General features: G+C 41.5%; 1 protein-coding gene across 1 annotated transcript in view; it reads left to right on the forward strand.

Annotated features, from left to right (window-relative positions):
• Window positions 1-22,346, forward strand: part of LOC145398627 (carcinine transporter-like) — a 42,424-nt gene continuing 20,078 nt past the window's right edge. Inside the window, exons 1-5 of the mRNA XM_080271437.1 lie at window positions 1-44; window positions 7,640-7,836; window positions 13,914-14,044; window positions 15,121-15,283; window positions 21,471-21,625. Of these exons, the coding sequence (XP_080127563.1) occupies window positions 21-44; window positions 7,640-7,836; window positions 13,914-14,044; window positions 15,121-15,283; window positions 21,471-21,625 (670 nt within the window). The 5' untranslated portion in view covers window positions 1-20. The remainder of the gene's footprint in view (window positions 45-7,639; window positions 7,837-13,913; window positions 14,045-15,120; window positions 15,284-21,470; window positions 21,626-22,346) is intronic.

Consider the following 22,346-nt stretch of genomic DNA (forward strand, 5'->3'; position numbering starts at 1 on the left):
CGAAGCAGACGGAAGTGAGCATGGCCGATACAGCGTTCGAAAAGGTAAGCCGCTTCTGAGACAGGATATCCCGTCTTTTATTCTTTTTTTTTTTTTTTTTGCCTGTTTGATCTTAGATGATAGTAGTAGTAGTAGTAGTAGTAACAGTGTAGTAGTAGTAGTAATAGTGTTGTAGCTTGTACTAGTAGTAGTAGCACAAGTGGTGGTGGTATTAGAAGTTTGCTCTCATTCAGCCAGTCCCAAAGAAGGGTGACCATTCCCAACCCTCTAATTATCGCCCAGTTGCGTTAACATCCTGTATCTCAAAAGTTTTCTAGTCTATTCTTAAAAAAAAAAAAAAAATTTCCTTATTAACTTTCTTTCTGATCGTCAGTATGGGTTCCGTCAGGGACTCACCACTGGTGATCTTCTCACCTACCTCTTAGACTCCTGGTCATCCTCATTTCGGGACTTTGGCGAAAGCTTTGCCATTGCACTTGACAACTCAGGGTTTCGATCGAGTCTGGCATGAATCTTTAATTTCCAAACTTTCCTCTTACCGTTTCTATGCTTCTACCTGTGCCTTCATTTCTGGTTTCATTTCTGGTCGTTCTGTAACAGCTGTTGTAGATGGCCACCGTTTTTCTCCTGGAGCTATCAATAGTGGTGTTCCTCAGGGCTCTGTCCTATCGCCAACTCTCTTCATTTTATTCATCAATGAAAAAGCCGTACATCTGACCCTGTCCACTCATACGCTGATAACTCCACCCTTCGCCTTTCCATTCACTTCCTGCAGCGTCCATCTCAGCAGTTACTTCAACAAACAAGGGATGAGGCTATGGCACACCTGATGTCTGACTTGGCTCATATCTCTGACTGGGGTAAAAATATTCATGTTTTTAATGCATCAGAAACTCAGTTCTTACATCTGTCAACCCGACAAAATCTTCCACAGGACTACCCTTTAATTTTTAACAATATCCAGCTGAATCATGCATCATTTTAAAACATACTCGGGGTTTCATTCTCTCGGGATTTATCTTGGAAAGAACATATTACCTCTCTTGTAAAATGTGCTTCCACGAGAGTAGGTGGGCTAAGCCGACTCCGTGCCTTCTTTATCCCTGCATAGATGTTGACTTTATACACGGATTTTATTCAGCCCTGTGTAGAGTACAACTCTCATGTGTGGGGAGGCTCCCCACATACAGCTCTTCTCATTAGGGTGGAGTCAGAGGCTTTTCGTCTCATTAAATCTCCTCCTCTTACTGGCTCTCTTAAACCTCTGTCTCTTCACTGCACTGTTGCATCTTTGTGTCTTTTCTATCGCTACTTTTTTAGTCACTGCTCCTCTGAACTATCTGCTCGCATCCCTCTACCACTACGACGGACACGTAGCACCCATCTAGCAACAAACTCTCATCCCTTTTCTGTCCAGCCTTTCTAATGCAAGAGTTAACCGTTACTCCCAGTCCTTCATGTATGCAACAGGTCAACTCTGGAACTGTCTCCCTTTGTCTGTATTTCCTGCTAGCTATGATCTCCAGTATTTCAAACGCTGTGTGCAGGCATCTCGAAATGAAGGGGGCTTGAATGTGGCTCTCTGTTGTCTTGTTTTTGTTTTTTCTTGGAGGGAACAATATACAGGCTCCTGGCCTTTGGTTCCTTCTTCCTTGCATTAAAAAAAAAAAAAGGTGGAATATACTGTAATGTAGTGAGAGGGTTAGAAAGTCTCCGTTAGTTAACCCCTAGACGACCTGATTTCTCTCCCTAAGCTCAATAAAATCGTCTGAAGGTAGCAGGAATAAAGTAGAAAAATACGACCTCGGATGAAAAAGATTAAGGACAAACTTCAAGCAGGGAAAACAAAACGTGTCCCTGCAATCAATACTAAGAAAATGGGATGTGCAAAGTCGGGTGTCGCTGTTCCGAATTTACAGACAGATTTACAGTCATCTCCCACACGCTACTCACTTTTGTTTCCGTAGGAAGAAAAGGGAGAGATTAGAATCTCCCGAGTGTCTAGCCTAGATCAGCAGTTCTTAATCTTATACGGGTCACGTCTCCGTTAGCCTTGATCCACATCTCCCCCGCTCTCTCTCATCATGTGACTCTAAAACGTGTTCCTGAACTGTTATTGCCATTAATGGTGCTGTAGGTTCAAGTGGACATTAACTCACATAAATACAGGCTGAATTAGTCCTTCTCCAGCAATCCACCATTCCCCTTTTCAGGGTATGAAGGGAGGGGGGTTGAGGGACGTTTATATAGCCAGGCAGTGGAGCCACCAGGTTTAGTGCCACCACGGGAAGACGTCCCATTCCTGCACCTACTTCGTTCAAAAAGGAAAGATAAGACTTATTTAGGAGTAAACTGTCGTGGGAGGGATATGAGATTTAGAAATGATTTATGGTAGGATGAGAAGAGAAGATGCAGCCAAATATGAGAACATCATGGATAAGTGTTAAAGTGATCCGAAATTACTTTATAGATCTATAAACAGTATAATAAGTGGCGTAGACATGGGGGGGGGGCCTGGGGGGCACGTGCCCCTCCATTCAGGGCCAGTACCCCTCTAGGTGTCCCCCCCCAGCAAAAAATTCTATGCAAAAGAGTTTCATATACGGATGAATTTTGATGATGGATGAAACTTAAATAACAAGTGACAACAGTGTGACTGACAAAATATGCACCTTAATCTTTATTTTATGATCATAAGACTGAACTGATAGTGTGTAGTTCGTGTTTAATTCACAGTTATTTCCATTTATATTGTTACGACGGTGGCACCTAGCTTACGTCAGTTAGATATGTTTATCACCTTGTGTTTATTGACCAGTATCGTTATGTGGATTAGTTTATTAAAGAGTCTGGAATGTTTAAGAAGTTATGTGTTATTATATTATTTAGAAAATTCATCAAAGTTAATATTGTAAATGTGTTCTGTGTTTCTCAGTTTAATCTGTTTAAACTGTGTGTATTTCATTGTGTTATTTAATTAAGTTGTTGACATGTTTATTAGTTACCGGTAAATCGTTTAGTTGTGTGGTGTCGAAGGTGCTAGCGTTCGAGAATATCCGAGACTCTAGAATATTCCAGATGTCGCAGCTGTTGTATAATTTAACGGGGGCGATAGTTAGAAGGACAGTTGACACTTGACAGCGGACGTTTGGTCAGTGGCCTGTTAGTGAGTGCATGAGTAACAGAACAGTTACGGTGTCAGTAGCTTATAGGCGGTGTGTTTTTTTTTTTAATTATTATTTTTTTTAATGCTAGGAAGAAGGAAACAAACGCCACGAGCTCGCAATAACTGTTCCCTCCAAGAAAAAACAAAATACAAAAGAGAGCCAAATTCAAGATCCGATCATTTCGAGATGCCTGGACACACTGCATTTGAAAAACTGGAGATCATAGCTAGCAGGAAACACAGACACAGGAAGACAGTTCCAGAGTTGACCTGTTGCATAAATGAAGGACTGGGAGTAACGGTTAACTCTTGCATTAGGGAGTTGGACAGAAAAGGGATGAGAGTTTGCTGCCAGACGGGTGCTGCGCGCCCGTCGTAGAGGTGGAGGAATGCAAGCAGACAGATCAGAGGAGCATTGACCATTGAAGTAGCGACAGAAAAGAGATAAAGATGCAACAGTGTGGCGAAGAGACAGAGGTTGAAGGGAACCAGTAAGAGGAGGAGAGTTGATGAGACGAAAAGCCTCTGACTCCACCCTATTGAGAAGAGCTGTATGTGGGGAGCCTCCCCACACATGAGAGTTGTACTCTGTGCAGGGGCGGATAAAACCCGTGTATAGTCAACAATTGTGCAAGGGTAAAGAAGGAACGGAGTCGGCTTAGCACACCTAAGCTCTTGGAAGTAGATTTTACAAGAGATGTAATATGATCTTTCCAAGATAAGTCCCGAGTGAATGAAACCCCAAGCATGTTCAAGGATGATGCAGGATTAAGCTAGATATTATTAAACATTAGAGGGTACACCTGTGGAAGATTTTGTCTAGTTGATAGGTGTAAGAATTGAGTCTTTGATGCATTAAAAACAAGATTATTTTTACCCCAATCAGAGATATGAGCCAAGTTAGACATTAAGTGTGCCATAGCCTCATCTCTTGTACAGTATGTTGAAGTAACTGCTGAGATGGACGTTGCAGGATCCGAATGGAAAGGTGAAGGGTGGAGTCATCAGCGTACGAGTGGATAGGGTTAGATGTACAGCTTAGAAGGTCATTGATGAATAAAAGGAAGAGAGTTGGTGATAGAACGGAGCCTTAAGGAACACCACTGTTAATAGATCTAGGAGAAGGACGATAGCCGTCTACAACAGCGGCTATAGAACGACCAGAAAGAAAGCTATAGATGAAGGCACAGGTAAAGGGATAGAAACCGTAAGAGGGCAGTTTGGAAATTGAAGATTTATGCCAGACTTGATCGAAAGCCTTTGAGATGTCAAGTGCAATGGCAAAGCTTTCGCCAAAGTCCCAAAAGGAGGATGACCAGGAGTCTGAAAGGTAGGTGAGAAGATCGCCAGTGGTGCATCCCTGACGGAACCCATACTGACGATCAGAAAGAAGGTTGTGATAGGAAAGATACTTTAAAATTTTTCTATTAAGAATTGACTCGAAAACTTATGAGATACAGGATGTTAAAGCAATTGAACAATAGTTAGAGGGTTGGGAATGGTCACCCTTCTTTGGGACTGGCTGAATGAGAGCAAACTTCCAGCAAGAAGGAAAGGTACAAGTTGATAGACAAAGGCAAAAGAGTTTACCTAGGCAGGGTGTAAGCACAGAAGCACAGTTCTTGAGGACAACATGAGGGACTCCATCAGGCCCATATGCCTTGTTAGTAATGAGGCCTGTGATAGCAGAATAATGTAGCCGATCTGGCTGGTTGTGACTTGTGAAGGATATTTCTAGTAATATACAGAGAAGTGTCGAGCATTTCCTGACTGGGAAACGATCAGCAAATGAAACTGAGCTACCTGCATCAAGTGCCAAAAGTCAAAGACAGTTTGCTGTTGACACTAGTTTCACGCATCCTTCTATTGAGGAAGAAAATGTATGGCTAGATGACAGGAGTGAATCAGAGCCTGAGGGAGCTGATGACAATATATTGATGAGGATTGTGTTGCAGCAACATGTGAAACACCAGCAGAACAAAGAGCAACATGTAAGCTAATTCATGAGCCTGCGGGACCCTCTGTCAGCAGAACTGGATGAACTGATGAAGCCAAACAACCAAAAATGTCAACATTTCCCAGAGCACAATTTGGCAAAAAACTACCGGCTTTTTCGGCCAGGTGATGTGAATTGTACCCGTGGCTTGAGTATACAGTTAGACAGAATGGAGTTTTCTGCTTCAGTTGTAGGTTGTTCCCTGTTCCTGGCCGACCCATGTCAGAAAATACTTTCACAGTGTCAGGTTATAGATAGTGAAAACAATCAGTAGAGAAAAACTTTGGATTTGCACAGAATGAGAGAAGTGATTATCACAAGGCCACATTTTGTGCATGGAAAGACTTTCAGTCCCAGCTAGAATCAGGAAAGAGCATCAATATTGCATTAATCTTGGCTCATGAAATACGGATAATAGAAAACAGACATTTTGTGAAACAAATTGGAAAAGTATTACCGGCCAGGCTATGCCTAACAGCAAGATAGAAAATTGCACTGAGAGACCACAGTGGAAGCAGCAACAAAGGCAATTATCATGAAATACTGGAGCTAGTCAGTGAATATGACAGTGTTGTAAAACAGAGGTTGACAGGAATACTTAGTGTAAAGTAGACGAGCCTACAGATCCAGAATGAAATGATGGAGATTCTTGCTTGCATGATAAGAAATTAAATATGTAAAGAACTGCATGTCAACACTGAATACTCATTCATAGTGGGTGAAAGCTAGGACATCAATGGAAAGGAACAGGTGTCTTTATAAGCTTGTTGTAAGGTATTTTTCCAAAATACTAACCATGAAGAACGTTTGGGTTTTACCCAGTTGTATGAATTGGATGCCAGTATTTGAGGGAGAAAATGATTCACATACTTAAATCTTGCAACATAGATCCAAAGGATTGTGTAGGACAAACTTATGATGGGGCCTCTGTGATGAGTGATGTGAAAAATAGTGTTCAGCTATTATTTAAAGATGCTTCAAGAGCCGAGTTCACTCATTGCTACAACCATATACTGAATCTGGTCATGGTTGATTGCGTTAAATCTATCAAACTAGCTGATAAATTTTTTGGATTTCTTGAAACTCTATATGTTTTATGTCCTCACACGTGTCTCATGAGTTGTTTGTTAAAAAAAAAAAAAAAAAAAAAAGAGAGGAAATGTATCCTGGAAAGGAGGTGCAGAAACTGGAGAAACTAAGTGACACTAGATGGCGCCAGTACCAGTCTTGTAAAGTCGTTCTAGATACACTTCCTGCAGTCATGAGAATTCTGAAAGAAATAGCTGAGACACACACTGGAAAACGTTCCCTTGATGCCAACAGCGTCATTAAGAATACTGATCATAGTATAGTTATCTCAATTGTTATATTCACCAACATTTTTCAGAAAACAAAGCTGTTATCTGACATGCTGCAACCTCCATCGCTTCGGCTGTCAGCTGCAGCAGACATGGTTCAGACAATTGAAGAAAACTTGGTTTCTCACAGGAATGAGAAATGCTGGCATGACCTGTAGGTGAAAGCTGAAGGTGTTCGAAATCAGGTTGATGTACCTGTTGAAGATCCAGCCCAGAAGAGGACGACTAGACCCTCTAGACATCTGCAGGACAGCGTGGTTCTGGAGTCAACTGGCCAACAAAACATAGAAGACAGCCATGATTTACCTGGGAAGAAGTACTGTATATGAGTAGGCCTGTATCACGAAGTATTGGATAGATTACCTGCAGAACTGCACTCAAGGTTCAGTGATGTTGGAAAGTTGCCCAAATCAATGTTTGTGATAGATCCACGTAGCTCAAAGTTTTTTTTTTTTTTTTTTTTTTTTTTTTTTTTTTTTTTTTGAAACCTATGGCTGAACAGTACTGTCTGTGTGGACATTGAATACCTAGATGTAGAGATGAGACAAGCAAGAAGACTTGTGGAAAAGAAGGAAAATAATGGAATTATTGTCAGCGACCTAGTTGAACATTCAACTTCCATGCATCCATATAAGGAGGCATTCCCAGATATCTGTAAGTTCATTAACATTGAGCTGGCAGTGCCACCAACTTCAGCATCATGTGAGAGGGAGCTTCTCCTCAATCCAACTCATCAAAAGCTACTTGCGAAGCACCACGTCTGACACCAGACTCTCATCACTTGGAGTTACTGGGATTCATCCCAACAGAGCAAAGAAATTGGCATGGAACACTTTGTTTCAGTGTTTGCACAGAAACATAAGAACAGAAATATACAGCTATTCTGAGATGTGTTTAACTGCTGTTGTTTGTGAGGTTCAGCGGTATACGAAGACCTAGATTTATAGCTAATGTGTTATGATGAAGTTACTACTCATTAGTTTGTAAAGCATTTTCAGTGTGTGTGTGTGTGTGTGTGTGTGTGTGTGTGTGTGTGTGTGAGAGAGAGAGAGAGAGAGAGAGAGAGAGAGAGATTAGTTCCAAAAATTTCCAACAACTTTTTCACTTTTCGTCTTTTAGGTGCTAGAGGAGGTGGGCGACAAAGGGCGTTACCAGAAGCTCTTATATTGGCTGTTTGTTCTGCCCCTCAACTTCCTCATCCCCTGGGTGGCTCTGGCTCCTATCTTCATGACCGCCACGCCTGAGCATTGGTGTCATGTACCGGGTCGACCTGAAGCCCTGACGGAGGAGCAGTGGAAGCAGCTTACTATACCCAGGTCAGTGAGTGAGAGAGAGAGAGAGAGAGCCAAGGTAGAAGGTATCCAAAAATAAATCGTTAAGCAGGAGGTGTAGGAAAGCCTCTGTAAGGACCGAGAGTGTGAGCCCATGTCTTACTCAACACGCCTGACAACTAAACAAGGGTTGGAGAACTTGGGGGGCTTGGAGGGGATGGAGAGTGCAGAGGGTGGGAGAAGGGGTAAGGAGGGTGTTGGGGTGTGAGAAGGGGTGAGGAGGGTGTTGGGGTGGGAGAAGGGGTAAGGAGGGTGTTGGGGTGGGAGAAGGGATGAGGAAGGTGTTGGGGTGGGAGAAGGGATGAGGAGGGTGTTGGGGTGGGAGAAGGGGTGAGGAGGGTGTTGGGGTGGGAGAAGGGGTGAGGAGAGTGTTGGGGTGGGAAAGGAGTGAGGAGGGCTTAGGGGGGTGGTCAAGGAGGTTAGGAGGGGGTGGTCTAGAGCGTGAGGAACGTGTTGGGGTGGGAAAGGAGTGAGGAGGATAAAAAAAGGAAAGATTGGGAAGGTGGAATGGGGGAGGGGAAGGTTGGATGTGAGGATGGAGAGTGGGGAGGGGAGGGGTAGAATGAAGAAGGAACTGGGAAGAACGAAAAGGGTGAGAGAGAAGACAGAACGGATGGGAAGGATGAGGGAAAGAGGAAGCGGAAGGCTGGAAGGATAGGAGTGAGAGCGGGAAGGGTGGGGAAAAGGAGGGAAAGGAAAGAAGGGTGGAGACATTGAGGGAAGGAGGGGATGGAAATAGTAGATGGCTGGATGGATGTAGTACGGAGTGGGGAGGAGATGGGAAGGGTGATGGGGGATAATGGATGGAGGGATAAGGAGAAAGTGGGGAGGGAGGGAGGGGTGGGGGATTGACAGGATGTGGGATGGGGTAGGGAGGGTGTATGAAGGGGGATAATGGAGAGTTAGCAGTTACCTTTATATGTACCAAGATCATAATAACGGCCTTTCCCACTGTGAAGAGAGTCAAACAGTGTGCTCATCTCTGGACCAAAATAAGGTAGGTTTTGTGCAGGTCATGACTGGTTGCCTTGACTCTTGACATTGCATGACCATCACCCGCCAGGACAATAATGTGTTTTGAGCAGCCAGTGCCACGCAAAACCTGCCTCATTTTATACATTTTATGAAATCATAGTATTTTTCACTATGTGCAGTGTGCATGGGTGTATTGCAAAGACACCCCACGTTCATTATCTGAGACGCTTTCACATGCCAAAGTGATGAAATAACCAGACTAAAGTGGATACATGTGTGTGAGCGGAAGGACATGGTTTCCTCACACAGGCATGTTTTTTCATCTCGGAGCAATATGCAAGAGGTCTGCCAAGTGACCTGCTAAGGACACCGCCACCAACTGGAAAGAGAGAGAAAAAAAAACGTTGTTAAAGTCTGAAGCAGTCCTGGATCAAAATTTGCGTGCAGTACAACAAGGGAGTACGTAGTGAGTGAATAGTTTTAAAGTGAAATGTACTCGACTAATAAGAATAATTATTTGGGAATTTGCGTTCGGTTATGAACATCAAATGGTCACGTGACATATCAGTAGGACTGTTTTGTCTCTTGACAACGTATTACCACCAAGAAACTATACAGTAGGGTGTTTGTGATAGGCTAAATGAATGTCTGTGAACCCTGTCATTTCAAACGTACAGTAATGCTACAGCATTGTAATTGCACTATGACTCTATTTCCATTTTGTATAACACTCTGTTATAGTTTCTTGGTGACATGTTTATTGTAATATGCGTGAAGCGGTTAGATATTGCGAAAAAAAATTGATTAATAGAACAAAATATTGCTACCGACGTCCATGTATAAAAGTAATTCTTGTAATCCCTTTAAATTAATATAAATCCTTGAAATTCTGATATAGAGCACTAAAATATTAGGAAGTTACGGTGGGCAAGAGAGAGAGAGAGAGAGAGAGAGAGAGAGAGAGAGAGAGAGAGAGAGAGAGAGAAAGAAAGAAAGAGAGAGAGAGAGAGAGAGAGAGAGAGAGAGAGAGAGAGAGAGAGAGAGAGAGGTGTTCCCTGAGACTTCAACATGGTAAAGACCAAGGTCGTGTGAGAACTGGTAAGACCAGCAGGTGAAAAAAAATGCGGAGTCTCTCTCTCTCTCTCTTAAGTGATATAGTATAGATAAGAGGTCTTACATGCAAAATAAATCTAATTACATCTTGTTAAAAATTTAATTCCAATTTGTTTGTTTATAAAAAATAATTATCGCAAGCACTCTTTTATTAAGTGTACTGACATTGTAGGTAGTTGTCCGGTGGTGGTGGTGGTGGCGGCGGTGATTGAGAGAGAGAGAGAGAGAGGTGGCGTAGACATACTGGGAAGTCCACATTCTGGGGGCGGAGTAAGCTGCGCATGGGCACACTGCCTGAGTTCCTTGTGGGCTTACCTGTCTCTTCTCTTCAAATTCTCTCTCTCTCTCTCTCTCTCTCTTTCTCTCACACACACATGTTAGTACCACAGCTACACCCGCAATGATCAGTATTAGCAAGAGGAATAAATTCTCTCTCTCTCTCTCTCTCTCCTTTCACACATGTTAGTACCACGGCTACACCTACAAAGATCAGTATTAGCAAGCGAAGTAAATTTTCTCTCTCTCTCTCTCTCTCTCCCTTCATTACGAGGACGCTCTCCCATTAACACTTGCACAGCTGAAGGTCCATGCAAAGCTGAATAAAATCGTCTGGTTGTGGTAAGAAGTAGGATTATAAGGTGCGCTAATTACATCTGTCCATATCAAAAAATCAGTCTATCTATCATCTGTCTGTCCATCTATAAATTTATCTATCTGTCTGTAACTATCTGTTTGTACATATATATGGATTGATAAAAAGATGTAGATAGATAGGTAGACAGACAGCCAGGCGCCTTACTTACGAAGAAGTGACTGCTAACGAATCGCCTCCATGCCACCCATGCCTTCAGTCATCAGGCTGTCTTCTCTCCAAACACATACTTGTTTCTCGCATGCCTCTCCATCACATCCCTCCATCTCATCCTCGATCTTCCCCTACCTCCTCCCCTTTCACCTCACTCCAGGGCCGGATTCAGGGGTGGGCCCACGGGGCCTGGGCCCAGGGCCTCCCACCAGAAGGGGCCTCCCACCAAACGTTGGGCAACTTGACATTTGGTATTTTTCATTACCAAAACAGGACCGATTTGTTAGTGAAAAATCCATCAGATAAGCATGATTTGGTATTAGATTTGAAGATGGTAATGAACTTGATTGGATGATGTACTCAATTAATTTGTTAGCTTTAGAGCATGAAAATACAGAACATATGCCATTAATTTTCAAATGAATAATTTTTTCCCTTATACATGTACCTATATTGGCAAGGGGTAAATACATGAATAATCTCTCTTTAAGAAATTTGGTAGTGACGCTGGTAATGCCCTGGCTCTGAACATTGGTGTGTCACAGCTTCATCCAGTCTGTTCTGTTCGAAATCTGGGTGTTTATTTTAATTCAGAGTTAAAATACAAGGAACATATTAATCAAGTCGTCAGAGGGTGCAACTTGCATATCAGAAATCTGTACTCTGTGAGAAAATTCCGGAATAGACATTGCCTCGTAACACTGGTCCATGCAGTGGTCTTGTCTCGTGTTGATTATTGTAATTCACTGTGGATTGGCCTTCCAAATAATATACTAACAAAAGTTCAGTCTGTGTTGAACAGGGCAGCACGGCCTATCTTTGGTCTTCCCCCGAGAACCTCGACTACACCGTTCCTAATTGACCTACATTGGTTACCAGTAAATGCTAGAACTGAATTTAAACTGTGTCTTATTTCACCCAAGGTTCTTAAGTTTGGTGAACCGAAGTATCTTGCTGAATTGCTAAAACTCCCATCGGCACGTCCGGGTGTGATGTTATACAGTGAAGATGATTGCTTATGTCTTGACGAGCCTGGAGCCATTCACCAGTCATCTTTCTCCGATCATTCTTTTGTGTATAGAGCCTCTAGATTATATAACAGATTGCCACTGTCCATAAGACAACTCTTTTCTGCTGAATCCTTCAAGAGACAGCTGAAAGCCTTTCTCTTTTCAAAATGCTATGACCTGGAGAGAGGTACTATGACGGATGATTATAGGGTTTAATTATTGCCTCTTTCATATGTATATATTTTCTTTTTACTGATGAAGTATGTATTGTATATGAGAGATGTCACAATTCTTGTAACTGTAAAAATAATGTATATGTCTGTCGTGTGCTTGTGAATTCCCTATGGATGAACTGGCCCTTTTGAGAAACAAATAAAAAAGATTATGATTATTATTATTATTATTAATGAAAAACTGAATCTGGGAATGAAAATTGAAGAATTTGGTTATATACCCACTTTCAAATCTGGCAGCCCTGGAGCCGGTGCCAGCCGCCAACAAGTGTTCATATTTGATCACTTGTCACAGTCAGAGGATTTCATTCCTGTCATCGATCAGTTCATAGCTTCTCTTAACCAACGGCTGCATGCGTATGAACTGATGTCAGATCGCTTTGGCTGCTTCGGACGACTGACAAAGCTATCCTCTGAAGAGCTGTCTAGAGCAGCTAAGAAATTACTGGATGTCTATCCCAACGATCTTGAGACTTCATTTCCTGAACAGCTCATCCAGTTTGCTGTTTTTGCAAATATTATGCTGACGAAGAGCCAAACGACGTTAGCCCTGAGCTATTTCTCTACAAACTTATCCGCGATAAGCATGTGCTAGATATTTTCCCCAATGTGGAGGTAGCTCTGAGAATGTACCTGGCTGTAATGGTGAGCAACTGCAGTGCTGAGCGTTTTTTTTTTTTTTTTTTTTAAAGCTGAAATTGATTAAGAATCGCCTACGAACAAGCAGGACACAGGAGTGACTTGTGAATTTGACAGTCATGTGCACTGAGTCAGACATCCTACGCTCATTGGATTTTCATGATTTAATAAGAGAATTTTCCATCAGAAAATTGCGGAAAGCACCTGGACTAGACCAGATTTCTAGAAACTGTTCATTCAATGAACAGTCTATACAAGTGTTGAGTGGTGAGTGCACACTTGAGTTATTTTATTTTATTTTATTTTTTTTTTCTCGCCTCATGATTATTCTGTTTTGTGTGATATGCTAGGCAGTGTTCAGTGCATTTCAGGGATGCTCTGTTTTTTTCATTCAGGGCTAATTAATGTGGAGATTTTTCAGAAAGTATCGTTTTTACCTGATCTTTAATGACATCAAATTCTGAATACAGTATCATAGGTCGTCGGGAGCAAGCTGTATCTTGCGAGCGAGCATATCGTCGCAAAGGTGCGAGGGATAAAAATGTATTTTCATTTAGCTCCATCCTAATTTGATGCTTAGGATGGGCCCCCCACCAAAACGGGTCCCAGGCCCCCCACATCCCAAATCCGGCACTGCCTCACTCTCTTACGCTCTCCTGCTGTCGGTTTACTTTTACCTGACAGAAATGCTTAACCCTTATCAGCTCAGTAGATGGACACATACAGTAAGGGTGAAGAGTTTATCTGACTAGTAACCAAGGAGAATCATTCCTGCCTCATAACTAATTCCCATTGACTTACATGTAACCACGCCTTAGTATTGAAGCAGTGGCCTAGTTCCTTCAGATGAAAACAATCTCGTATATTTAGCCATGCACGTGTGGTATAAAGCAGGTCATTGCCAGGCAGCACGTGTGGGGGATGTATGTTTATTCAAGGTAATTTTAACATGACAGATGTTGAAGGCAGCTGTGTGTGTGTGTGTGTGTGTGTGTGTGTGTGTGTGTGTGTGTGTGTGTGTGTGTGTGTGTGTGTGTGTGTTCCTCCTCTATAATCTTATCCATCTACACCAATCAGCCCTAACGAGAGAGAGAGAGAGAGAGAGAGAGATTAAACATGTACAGTACATAGGTGAAAATTTTGCTCCTGTATCAATTTACCCCATCATTAGGTGGGAAAAATGGTCAAACTGATAATGATAATAACCACTACACACACACACACACACACACACACACACACACACACACACACATCTAAACCTCTCACCTTTCACCTTACTGGCAGGGAAGGGGACGATTACAGCAAATGTCAACAGTACAATGTGACGGGTGATGCTCTTCTCAGCCTACTGGAGCCTACCCTGCCTGACATCAGCAACATCACCACTGAATTCGGCATCACTTTTGGGATTATAGGTAAGGTTAAGACATTACTTTTGGCAGGGAAAACAAGAAATACATATTTTTTTCTCCCTTCCCTCGCCCTCCCTGTCATTCCAGCAAAACAAATCTTCATTATGAGAGGAATTTTATCGCATAACACATGATCTGTTTTGCAGGAAAGACAATAAAAGAGGAGTATGTGATTTTTTTTTCATGTCTTGTTTATCCTGCAAAAAATTAATCTCCTCGTTAGGTATTTTGGTTTACAGGAAGTACAAGGACATGAGTACCGTGTCTTCCAATGTCTCTTGTTCTTCCTGCAAAAATTAATCACCTTGTAAGTTACTAATATTGTATTTGCAGGAAGAACAAGGAAGAGAGCAGAGAATTTTACATCTCTTGTTCTTCCTGCGAAAATTTAAGTTATCGTAAATAATTTTGTTTTCCAGGAAGGACAGGGGCAAAGTGAGTAAGCTACAATCTTCCGGTGTCTTTTTTTTTTTTTTTTTTTCTCAAGTCATGTCTTTACTTGTCATATTTTGTGTTTATTGTTCACGCTTTATTCATTTGGTTAGCAGTTTACAGTATTACTCAGTTGGTTAGTAGTTTACAGTATTATTCACCTGGTTAGCAGTTTACAGTATTATTCAGTTGGTTAGCAGTTTACAGCATCATTCAGTTGGTTAGCAGTTTACGGTATTATTCAGTTGGTTAGCAGTTTACAGTATTACTCAGTTGGTTAGCAGTTTACAGTATTACTCAGTTGGTTAGCAGTTTACAGTATTATTGTTCATTATACAAACTATTTTCTTTACAATGTGTACACGAAGTTACTGTATTTCCTTTGTTTTGTTTTACTATTATTTCACTCAATAATGTTTTACGGATTGCCATTACTGCCTAACCCTCCTCACCCTTCACCCTGCCACACCCTGCCTCATCCTTTACCCTGTCTCACCTTTCCCCCTCCCGCACCCTGTCTCACCCTTCTCCGTGTCTCACGCTTCACCCTGCCTCATCTTTCTCCCTGCCTCATTTTTCTCCCTACCTCACCCATCCCTCTGCCTCACCCTTCGCCCTGCCTCACCCTTCACCCTGCCTGCCTCCAGAATGCCAGGCAGGGTGGGACTACGACCGCAGCAGCTACACACACACGCTGACGATGCAGCAGGAGTGGGTGTGCGACAGGGCGTCCATGGGCTCCACTTGGATGTCCGTGGGCGTGGTGGGCAACGTTGTGGGTACCCTCATCTTCAACTCACTCTCCGATTTGTGAGTTTTGCGTGTGTGTGTGTGTGTGTGTGTGTGTGTGCAACCACCTGTGTACCCTCTTCATCTTACTCTTCGTTATGTACAGTACGTTAATTGGGAGGAGAACGTGAGGTGGGCCGAGAAAGAGGTAAGGGAGGATAAGAGAAGCCAGAGAGAGAAATGTTGAAAAGATATAAGGTAAAAAAAATTATAAAGGCATTCTGGTCTTAAACTCTCTCTCTTTCTCTCTCTGAATAGTGAGTTGTTTGTCAAGAGAAATGAACTTAGAACGACAGAGATGCAGTGGAACAAAAAGGTGTTACTTCTTGATATCTAACCTATGAGATTTGATCATTTCATCAAAACTAATGAGATTATAAACTCCAGCAATGCGATGTTTGCCTTTTTTTTTAATCAGGTCACTAGCAATCTCATTCAGCTTTAAAAAATAGCGGTAAAGGGGTTAACATGAAGGCTATATCAAACTCTCTTTTCAAAGTCCCCCTGTGGTTAAATGGAATTGTCTGGAAATATCACGGGAAAATACACCATTAATTACGTATTGGTAGTGGAAGGACTCAAAAATTTGCGCGAAAATAGGCTACGGGATAGTTAAGTGGGGAGGATTTGAGGTCAGTGGAAGAGCCGCCATTACGAGAGCATATCCGATTTCGTTCGCAGATTTAAAAAGTTACGGTGTTCACATATTATTTTATAGGAATTTCCAGTATTGTTTATTCTTATTTTTTGTATTAATAATTATGTATGTTACGTATTTGTATTCGTTATTTATTGCTGTTTAGGAATAAAAAAAATTGTATGCTATGGAAGAGCTACAGTAACAATGGGAGGACATGCATACCGGTAGTCTCCAATTATTCTCCCTCTCTCTCTCTCTCTCAGGGAAAAAATAGGAGACTGCATACTCGGGAAATGTTCGTGGTCTCTCTCTCTCTCTCTCTCTCTCTCTCTCTCTGTACACAAGGAAAATACTGTACCTGAACCATTTTTCCTGACCTACCTCAAAGCCTGACCATACCTACTCATTTTCCCCGTTTTCTTTACTTTGAGGACTTATTATTATATTTATACTTTAACGTGGCCTATAATTTCCACTTCTCCATCTTTAATGCTGAGTTGTAACAATAGATTGACAGTGGAATATGATGCTTGTCAAGAAGAAGTGTCATAGAAAAAAGTAGCGCCGCACTGTTATTCGTTTGTCACTGAACTACGTGAAATAAGCTGCAAAAAGACGAAAATCTGGACCATGTTAGAGTGATAAGAGTATATTATTTTAGTCGGTTAAGGAAGCTCCCTATCATCTTTCCCCAAGCGATTTAGTGTGTTGATTGTACCTTGTTATCCTCTTCTGTTACACAAATCCTAATTTCGCCAAACTTTCTATAAATAACGTACACAAGCTTATATACCAGCCATATATAAAAACAAATCGCTCTGGAGGTGTTAGGGAGCTTCCATAACCGACGAGAATACAGGTCTTAAAATACGACCCATAGCATCATTAACCCTCTCATGCTCGGGATAAATCTAGTATTCTCTTTCCGCTGACGTCCGATTATTTTATTAATCTCAGAATGGGTTATAGGAGCCACAGTGACGCCATTAGCCTTCTTATGATCGGGACAGCTCTAGTATTTATTTCCAGACGATTTTCCTCAGCTGAGAATGCGTTATAGGAGGATCCTGTCAATGCTGTCAGTAGAATTCAGCGTGATGTTTCGGACGTAAAAAACAAAATTAATGCATTCAGTTTGGTCAATACACTGTCCAGTTTAGTCAATAAACTGGAAATTTTTTCCTTAAGACTTGTTTTGCAATGTTTTTCTTTTCTAATTTATAATCTTAGACAGATTTTATATTTTTTAATAACCATTAGGCCTATCTAACAATGTTTTAGTCCCAATCTAACCTAATCTACCTAAATTAACTAACCTAACCTAAACCCCAAACCTGCTTGGAGGTTGTCAAGCCAAGGCCTCATGATTACGGTGATAATTAAGTTGTTTTTAGGTCAGTGGGGTGCAGTTAAGTAATGTTAGGTTAGGCTTCTGATTAGACTAGGTTAGGTTAGGTTAGGTTTTAAGCTAAGTGCAAAGTGGTGGTGGGTTTTTGTTAATATCTCAAAGACTATTATTATGCCATGGATGAATTAGAATAATTTGACGCAGACATCAAGATGTACCTATTGAGCTGTATCAAATTCATTACCATGAGGCAGGTGCACTTGTAAACATTTACCCTATCGTTACCTAAAGACCCTAACCTATCACCACAGCCCATACTGATCATAATAAAATTGTGAGCTAATGAAAGGTCCCTAAAGGAAAAAAAGAAAGTAAATTAACAGTTTAGGACACCTCTGGAATTCAATATGCATACTCTAGAGAATGGAGGTTAAAATGTGAAATTCCAGTAGTGTCCTAAACTGTAATATACCGGAAAAAATACCAATTCTGCCCACATCTAACTTAGAACGAGGGTTTGTAGAAGCAAAACAGCTCACATGCCATACCTAATGAAAATATATGAGTAGCCTACATTTTATAGCAAATATGTGGCATCATAGGGAGGCTTTCACAGTCTCACTAGATAAAATTATGCTGCACATCTACAATTCATAAGAGGCCTCAATAGCTAGTCACTTAAAACTCGATAACCAGGCTCAAATCATGCATGAGAGAGTTCCCTGTGATCCTTGCTATAATAAAATACCGCTATATGCTTGTATGTAATACAAACACTTGCCTTAAGTAATGTTTTGAGGGGTAGATAACGCTGATGAGAGGCTCAAAGCTTCCTTACGACCGTGCTGAATGGGCTTTAGGACTGCTCGGTACCAGTCGTAAATTTTGATGGAGTTGCGACCAGAGATAGTCCCGCTGATCACAACATGGCGCCCAGACTGTTTTGAACATCGCAGACGGCAGCCATTGTGAACACAGCTGATCCCGCGCTGGCGAGCAACGACCGGGACTAAAGTTTTGAGCATCCGCACCCTGAGAATATAAATTATTTGATTATGTTTCTTTTAGCGTGTTCTGCATACCTTCCACTGAGTTTTATTGATGTTGGTAAAGACCTGTCGCAGTTAAGAGAGAAAGTTTTGGGAGACTTTAAGGAGAGATTTTTAGGAGAGACTTACAGGAGAGAATTTTGGGAGAGACTTTTAGAAGAGACTTTTAGTGGAAATTTTAAGGAGAGATTTTTAGGAGACTCGGGAGAGACTTTTAGGAGACAGTTCGGGAGAAACCTTTAGGGGAGACTTCAGGAGAGACTTTTAAGAGAGATTTTTAGACGATACTTTACAACAGATTTTTAGGAGAGACTTTCGGGAGAGAATTTTAGGAGATACTTTCAGGAGAGAATTTTAGGAGAGACTTTTACAACCCCTTCAGTCTGAAAAGTCTCTCCGAAGCTGATTAAGTCGCCTGGGGACAGCTAGAATGAAATAGAGAAAGATCGTCGTACTGAATATGTTAGAAATAAAGCAGTTCGACAAGCACAGTGTACAAACAGCCTACTTAACAAACTGATACATAGGGACAATCATAGTGGATACGGGAAGGAGAAGGAGAAGAAAAAGAAGACGATAGAGGAGGAGGAGGAGGTAAAGGGAGAAAAAAGAAACAAAAGGCCTTTTGAATTTACGGTCATTAAAGCAGACTGTTTTTTTTTTTTTTTCTGAATATAAAGCCAGGATTTCGGGGGATTGAAGGGTGAGTGAATTAAAGTGTAGCCCATTTAACTGGGCAGACTTTGGTTAGTCTCTCTCTCTCCCTCTCTCTCTCTCTTCTGGATCTCTGGACCATACTTCACCACATCCAAGGGCTTGAAAAGAAGTCTGAATGATGTGATGGTGATGATGATGATGATGATGATGATGATGATGATGATGATGAGGAGGAGGAGGAGGAGGAACCAATTTTCCCTCAGAATACATGCGGCAGTAATTGATTGTACAGTGAAGGAAAATATTGCTTGCATCACCTTGCATCAGACTCATGCCATGTCCATTACTCTCCTCCGTGAAGAGATATTTATGGGCAGATTAATATACCAAGCCTCTCCCTCCATAGAATTATTAACCAGCAGGAGGAGAAAATGAGAAGCAGTAGTGAAAGTATTTGAGGAATTTTTTTGCCCGATTGACAGTCGTGGTCATAAATAATCACCTATCCTACAGTACCCCGTGCCTCAGGCTGCCTCATTTATGCGCGGCAAGTCACAGTGGAGCAAGAGGGGCTGAGAGGGAGGGGCCAGTGAGAGAAGGGAAGGTGAGGGGGGGGGGGCGAGTGATGGTGCTTTGGTGGACTGAGGGAGGGGAGGGAGAATGAATGCGAGATGATGGTCCTATTATTTGTCTATTTTCTTTCATTCAGGACATGATATACATGAGTTAATATTTGGTAGATAATGATGGACTACATCTTATTATCGGCGTCATATAACAAGCTTTAGATATATGGTGATATCAAGGGCTGGCTAGTGTGGGAAATATATTGATGTGACAGATCAAATATTAGTGCGCAGCCAGATATTTCTGTTTATCAGTATATTTTGACTTTGGACGCAGAATGGAATCTGGATGGCTTTGACTTCCTTAATGTTTAATTAAGAAATGTCCTTTACCCTTACATGTAATTAATTTTGAAACTAAATATCATATGCTACCTGTGACATGGCTGTGTCCACAGTAAATATGATGGATGAACAATGGTCCGTACGCTCGTTGCCTAGGCACCCGAGCACCTGTTCCTTAGCTATTTATTTTTGGATGCGGGTGATTAATATAATTTTGTACTCTGTTTATGAAGACTATGGTGACATCAGAACGATTTGAATAACACAAACGAGGATAGCTAGGTATAATAAGCAATATAAATTGATTAGGAAAAGGTGTTAGGGAGCTTCCTTAGCCGACGAGAGAACGGGCCAAGGGGAATACAAACAATGTCCAAGAGTTGAAAGGAAGACAGTATCAGAGCTGTCCTGACCATGAGAGGATTATAGCACTCTCAATACCTGCTCTTATGACTCATTCTCAGCTGAAGAAAATCGTCTGGCGTTGACTGGGGGTAGAATACGAGAGTTGTTCCGATCATCAGAGGGCTATATCAACATCCAGGCTCCTATGACTGACTCTCAGCTGAATATAATCCTTTGGCATCATCAGCAGCAAAACACTAGAGCTGACTCGACAGTGAGAAGGTTAAATAAATCAAGTTTAATCTAGATAAACCAATCCAAATCTAATTGAACCCATTAACCTACTTTACCTTACTTAAATTAATCAGATCTCACCTCTCCTGTCCACATTCTTCTCTACCTAACTCAAACTAAATTCTGTAAAGTACAGTGTTCCTTTTAACCAAACAGGATAATAAAACATGAGTGGTCGTTCGCTGTGTGTGTGTGTGTGTGTGTGTGTGTGTGTGTGTGTGTGTGTGTGTGTGTCGAATGCTTGTATATGTGTATTTTTGGGAATATGTGTGTGTGTGTGTGTGTGTGTGTGTGTGTGTGTGTGTGTGTGTGTGTGTGTGTGTGTATTTTCATTTTATGAACCAAATACATCTGATTTGATTGACTCGCTAATGAAATATGCTTGTCATTATTTTTATATGATGTAAATACTGAATTATTTAGCATTTTAAACGGGATCATCATTACATCACACCACACCACACCACACCACACCACACCACACCACACCAAAACACAGCACACCACAACAAACGTAACGCAGCACACCACACCGCACCACACCACACCACATCGCACTACACCAACCGCGAACACCGTCGGTATTTGTCTTATCGTAGATCTGTCTCGAGAAACCTAACCCTGCCGCCAATAGTCCACCATTACCCCATTATTCCATTACTGTTCCATTAGTTCACAGCGGGGGGCCACAAAATGGAGAGAGAGAGAGAGAGAGAGACAGACAGACAGACAGACAGACAGAAATAATAATAATTAAAAAAAAAATAATAATAATAATACAGATTAATATTATTATTATAAATGCAAATCGACTTTAGTGAAAAAAAAAAAGTTGTGCAAAAAAAATAAATCAACTATAGTGCAAATAACAAGCTTATGGTGGTAAAAAACAAAAGATGATATGATCTTTGTGCAGTCGATAAACATTAATCTCAATTTTTTTTTTTTTTCTTGTTTTCGCCAGCATCGGCCGTCGCCCCGTGGTGGTGGTGTCCGTAATGATGTTTGCCGTGTTCGGTGTGGCGCGCCTCTACGCCACCTCCACAGCATGGCTAATGGTGTCCATGTTTCTAGCGTCTACGTCTTTCCCTCCCATGCTAGAGCTTGCACTTATTATTGGTTAGTTCTGGCGTTATCTCTTACTATTACTACTACAACTATACTACTATACTCAGTTTTTTTTTTTTTTTATATCGAGGCGAAGATGCACATGACAAGTTGGTGATGATTGAATGCAACTTTACTTCATAATCTCCTTACTCGTTAGCATTATTAATTGACAACATATATCTGAGGGGGAAATTTGGGTTAGTAAATGTTATTCGGACATGTTGCATTCAGCCAGACATCACCAACCTGTCAAGTGCATCTTCGCCTTAATAATAATAATAAAAAAAAACAGAGTATAGTACTACTTCTATTGTACTACTACTACTACTACTACAACTACCACTACACAAATTGCTGCTATTATATTACATGCTGATGACGATGATGAGAGAGAGAGAGAGAGAGAGAGAGAGAGAGAGAGAGAGAGAGAGAGAGAGAGAGAGAGAGAGAGAGAGAGAGAGATAATGTTGATGTTACTTTGTGAGATGTAAGTTCGTAGATTTACCATCAGGATATCAGGCTGATCTTAAAGACTTCGTTTTACTACTGGATGCTTTATTGGGAGCACAGATGTTACACCCACGGAATGTAGTTGAGCTAACTCTTACAGTCTTTTAGGGCACGCGTTGAGGGTGTCCTTTGTGTGTGTTGCTCAGTGTCACCCCTACACTGTTTGCAGATAGAACTGTCTCTCCAACAAAATTTGTAAGAGGTCTGCTGGCCTCAGCCT

This window comes from Coenobita brevimanus, chromosome 46, assembly GCF_032717465.1.
Source record: "Coenobita brevimanus isolate Jiangsu-jjx chromosome 46, ASM3271746v2, whole genome shotgun sequence".
NCBI classification, from domain to species: Eukaryota; Metazoa; Arthropoda; class Malacostraca; order Decapoda; family Coenobitidae; genus Coenobita; species Coenobita brevimanus.